The 4992-nt window shown below is 31.4% G+C and overlaps 2 protein-coding genes across 4 annotated transcripts in view; both read right to left on the bottom strand.

Moving 5' to 3' along the window:
• The window catches only part of LOC119615357, a 6790-nt gene extending 5717 nt beyond the window's left edge, over nt 1-1073 (bottom strand). The window contains exon 1 of one of the 2 annotated variants that reach the window (XM_037971417.1): nt 404-1073. In XM_037971417.1, coding sequence (XP_037827345.1) covers nt 404-462 — 59 coding nt within the window. In that variant the 5' untranslated portion in view covers nt 463-1073. The remainder of the gene's footprint in view (nt 1-403) is intronic. The other variant, XM_037971416.1, reaches the window with a different exon arrangement.
• A 1239-nt stretch (nt 1074-2312) lies between these two features.
• Nucleotides 2313-4541, bottom strand: LOC119615360 (protein insensitive-like). Of its 2 annotated transcripts, none has more exons than XM_037971421.1 (2): nt 4348-4541; nt 2313-3781 (listed from the first exon to the last, which is right to left on the bottom strand). In XM_037971421.1, exons 1-2 carry the CDS (start codon nt 4420-4422, stop codon nt 2402-2404), a joined length of 1455 nt encoding a protein of 484 aa, XP_037827349.1. In that variant the 5' UTR covers nt 4423-4541; the 3' UTR covers nt 2313-2401. The 2 variants fall into 2 exon arrangements, with proteins under 2 accessions (XP_037827349.1, XP_037827350.1); XM_037971422.1 differs by lacking the exon at nt 4348-4541 and adding an exon at nt 3933-4278.
• Nucleotides 4542-4992: the final 451 nt, after the last annotated feature.

Below are 4992 nucleotides of genomic sequence, written 5' to 3' on the forward strand. Positions count from 1 at the left end.
TGTACTCTTTTTTGTTATAATGCATGGGAAATATTAATAGCCGGTTTTTCATTGAAAGAATACAACCTTTTGATGCTCTGCACAATATGAGTCCTAAATGTTCAAGAGTGTAATGTATGAATGAGTAGGAGTAGGAGAAGAAAAGCAGGTGATTTATTGATCTTTTATTAAAATTTCAATTTTAACTGGTCACCTTAGATTGTCTTTAGTTGTTTTTTGCCATAACAATAAAAAATATGTATGTATGTATGTACATTTAAACACACTGATGGTGGTAAATGAATGAACAATATTTATGCAATTAATTTGCTCATGCAATTAAAGCACAAAAAAAGTAGGGGAAAGAAAATGTGTAAATTAGGGAATTTTTTCCCTATTTAGGTTTCTAGTTGGTATTACTTACTCCAAATTCTTTTTGGCCTCATCTTCGTTCTGTTGGAACATTTTCTTTAAAATATCCATAGCTAATACAATTGATTTTTTGTTTCTTTTACAGTTGGGGGTAGTTAGATTAGAATCCTCTTTTTTTCCCGTGCTTGATGTATAAAATTAGATAAACGGAAAATTTGGAAAAGAAAAATAAAATTCTTAATGAATTTTGTTTTGTTTGTCTTTTATTTTGTTTGTTTCTTTTTATTTTTGTATATAATTGTATTTTGTTAATTGCGTTTGTGGGATTTTTGTTTAAATTGTTTTTTTTTTTCTTTGCGGAATTTGCTCGAATAATATTTTTTTGCACTTTTATTTTTTATTTTATATCAATACGACCGCTTCTAGTACTTTTTTGCTTCTGTCCTGTTCTATTCACACCGACACTCTGGTTTTTTATTATTTCTCTACTGCTGTTTGTCACTCTTCGTTTACTGTTTGTTGTTGGTTCTGTGTACTGCTTCAGACAATCAATTTCTGTTCACTTCGTTGGACAATTTTCATCATCTGCTAATCTATTTTCTGTAATTCTCCCTTTAAGTGTATATATTTGCCAGTTTATATAGTATTTTTTGTAATATTTTTCCAATTTTATTTTATGCGCATGATATGTTTTGGCGAGTGTTTTGTTTTGGGATATTTTTCAAAAGAAAATGTCAAAAAAGTTGAAATAAGTTTGCTGTCTATTGACAAAGATAAAAGGTATTTTTTTGTATGACAGGGTGTTTCAAAAATAAAATAATAATAATTGTAAACAAACTAAAATTAGGTTTGTTTTTGTAATAATTATACTTTGTGGTAATAATAAACGTCTAAGTCCACTTAGCTTATATTCCCAAGACAATTGGGCCTTTGTTTGTTTGCCCAATGAGCATCAACTCGGTGACAGTACAACATTTCTTAAATTCTCCCTGCAGCACCATTCTAATCTGCTTCCAGATGAACTATGTTTAAGATGTCCCGACAGGTAAGTCTATAAAGTAAATTTTTGCTTTTATTTTATAAGCCTGAGTCGAGAAAGTACAAATCTATTCGATCTGCTCACAATGGGAATATTTCGAAACGATCCATTCTCTTCTCGAGAAAATAAATACCTACATAAATCTTTTTGTAAGTCCAGTTTATATTCTAGTCTATAATCTTATGACTAAACTATAAACTAGTCTATAGTCCAGTCTATAGACTAGTATATAGTCCAGTCTATAGACTAGTCTATCTAGTCCAGTCTACAGACTAGTCTATAGTCCAGTCTACAGACTAGTCTATAGTCCAGTCTACAGACTAGTCTATAGTCCAGTCTACAGACTAGTCTATAGTCCAGTCTACAGACTAGTCTATAGTCCAGTCTATAGTCCAGTTTTTATTCTAGCTTATACTCTAGTCTACAATCTTGTGACCTATACTATAGACTAGTCTATAGTCCAGTCTATAGTCTAGACCATAGTCCAGTCTATAGACCAGTCTATAGTCTAGTCTATAGTCTAGTTTATATTCTAGTCTAGAGTCTATAATCTTGTGATAATACTATAGACTAGTCTATAGTCCAGTCTATAGACCAGACTATAGACTCTTATGAGTAGACTATACACTAGACAATAGTCTAGTTTATAATCTTGTGACTAGACTTTTGTGAATAGACTATAGACTAGGCACAATATTATAGACTGGACTATAGTCTAGTGAGAATTTCCTATGTATATGTACGTAATTAAATATTTAATTAAAAATAACCTTTTTATGTAATATATTAATTACTTTTATTGCTTATAAAAAAATTATTTGTACTTAAAAAATTATTAATAAATTTTGAAATAACTTAGAACTATAAAAATATATTAATACAAAAGGTACATTTTGTTAAAATAAAACAAACGAAAATTTCATTTCGTTTTTGTTAATTATTAAAATTCTTTGGAAATTATATTAAATTAATTAATTTTATTATTTTTAAAATCTATGATTTTAAAAAATATTAACCCATCATATTTTCCTTATTCATTTCCCTCATTGGTGTGCGCTTATTCATTTGTAATTTCATCATCTTATTTTCATCGGCACATTTCGTGGTGATGGCATTACGTACTTCCTTATCGGAAGCCTTACATTTGCGCGTTACGGCAAATATAATATCGGCTACTATTAGAGGATCCAATTGTTGTTTTATGGGTTTGCCATGATCTTTAAAGGCCGGCGATGGTTTGCCCGTCATTGAATGTGTTGCCAAGACACTGCGATCAAATATGGCCATTAAGAGTTTTCTTGTTGCGATCGAGGCCGATGACCAGTTCATGTTTTCGTAAAGCTTAGCTGGTATACGGGTGTTGTTGGGTCCTATGGATACCATTACATTATCCGCATCTATGCCAATCATGCTTGTATCGCCATTTGCACTGTTAAATGATGAATTGCTATTGTTTGTGGGCGAGGGAATGATATCTTGCATGGGAGCGTTGGTTTGTATATTATTGATTATTTGGACTTTAGGTGTTTTAAGTAAACTATTACCACTACTGCGACGTTTTTGTACAGGCAATTTTTGTGGTACATTGTTAAAAGACGTAATAGTTTGATCATGATGGCTATAGTTTGAAGTTGTGCTGAGCTCTTCCAGTTGCTCTGCTGCCAGTTTACGCCTTTTTATAAAATGATGTTCACTAGGAGTTGTATCCAGTGTGGGTGCAGCAGCCACCTGTTGCTGTGTTTTCATTGCATTATTTCCATTATTATATTCTGACTTAATCTCTATGTTTTCTTCGGGAGCCAAACAAATTTCTAAACGTCCTGAATCAGCTGAACTATTTAAATTTAATGCTCCATCATCTTCGGCCAATTGTATTTCTATAGGTTCACCGTTATCATTTCCAGTACCTTCAGCTATAATCGTATATTTAACACTTTCGGCAGGAGAACAGCTAACTTGTTGTAGGGGATTTAAGGCATTAACAATTTTGGGACTTAATTGTGGAGACGGCCTATTCGTAGTGGTAGTATTGTTAATGTTAGTGATGTTCGGACTATTAAAACTAACATTGCTGTTATTGTACTGTTGAGTTGTTGAAGTCTGTTGTGACAATAATGCTGTTGTTCTGGCAGATGTGGCATGTATTTGTGTCAATAGTTCCGTGTGGGCCTTAAGATTTTCCTCAAGTATTCTTATTTTTTCCTCCAATTCTTTTTCTCTTTGTGATTGTTTTTCCCGGTTTTCGATTTCGTATAAATAAGAGAAATCATCGCTGGTAGTTTGTGACCAGGCATTAACCATTAGTGGACGATTGTTATTATCTCCGGGCTCTGGTATACCTTGAAACTTTTGTGCCGAGCCAATCATTACCGGCATAGGAGGTAATTTTATCTGCAAATAATTTAATAATAAATATTTTTAATACAAATTTTTATCTAAAAAAATAATTTTACTTTTGCTTGATTTTTATGTAATTAAACGCTAATTTTTAAAATTTTTCTAATATGAATCTAAACAAATATTATTTTATAAATAAACTTACCATTTTAAATCTTTTTAGAATAAAATATTACAATTTTATTATTTAAAAGTCCAATAAAAATTCACACTAGAATATTCTATAATTTTAAAAACACCGTTTTAGCTTACAACTTTACACCAAGACGTTTCAACAGCTACTGCTTAAAAATTCCATAGGCCTTATTCCTATAACAACCGCCACTGTTAATATCCTTTGCTACCTACTTACTTCTTATACTTTTTCCCTAATTGTATAGTCACGCTCATTGTTCTATGTTCTTTACGTATTCATGGGAATGCAACAACTACAACATTCAGTTTAAGGGTAGCAAAACCAGGATCACTAACAATTCTTACTGCAATACACAATTGCTTGGGTTTTTCTATAAATTCCTATTTATTCTTGTTTGTTTTGTTGTATTTTCTGTTTTAGTTACCTGCAATAGGAGTATGTACGCGCGCGCAATTTCTGTTTTACAATCTAACAGCAGGCCATCCATCCATCCTTCCATTTACTAATAAGGGTGCCTTTTAGTAATACTTCTGTTGCAATGAGTTGTTGCTGTCCTTCCTCCAGTCAGTTGGTTTATTAGTTGGACTAACAACAATAAAAACAATACAAAATAAAGAAACTACTTCTGTGAGTTTCGTTTTGAATAGTAATGCCAGATCGTATGCAATTCAAAAATGTTGTTAAATGAGATCCTCATAGGGAGTAATGAACAGTAATGGTTATTTGGTAGAAATATTTATGTTATATATAATAAGATACAATGGCACTAACTGCATGGAGACATTTTCAACTCCTTTTTGGAATGCGGTTACATCACGAATGAAGTACCTAAGCTAAGAACGATTTGAGTTGCTATCTATCTATCTATCTATCTATCTATCTATCTATCTATCTATCTATCTATCTATCTATCTATCTATCTATCTATCTATCTATCTATCTATCTATCTATCTATCTATCTATCTATCTATCTATCTATCTATCTATCTATCTATCTATCTATCTATCTATCTATCTATCTATCTATCTATCTATCTATCTATCTATCTATCTATCTATCTATCTATC

Source organism: Lucilia sericata, unplaced genomic scaffold (genome assembly GCF_015586225.1).
Source record: "Lucilia sericata isolate MDLA Ls3-8-SP2 unplaced genomic scaffold, ASM1558622v1 Contig005046F_arrow, whole genome shotgun sequence".
Taxonomy (NCBI): Eukaryota; Metazoa; Arthropoda; class Insecta; order Diptera; family Calliphoridae; genus Lucilia; species Lucilia sericata.

Coding starts and splice junctions, on each gene's coding strand:
- LOC119615360 (XM_037971421.1), bottom strand. CDS start 4,422: ATGGAAGGATGGATGGATGGCCTGCTGTTAGATTGTAAAACAGAAATT. Junction 3,782..4,347: donor CGTACATACTCCTATTGCAG/GTAACTAAAACA, acceptor AATTATTTGCAG/ATAAAATTACCTCCTATGCC.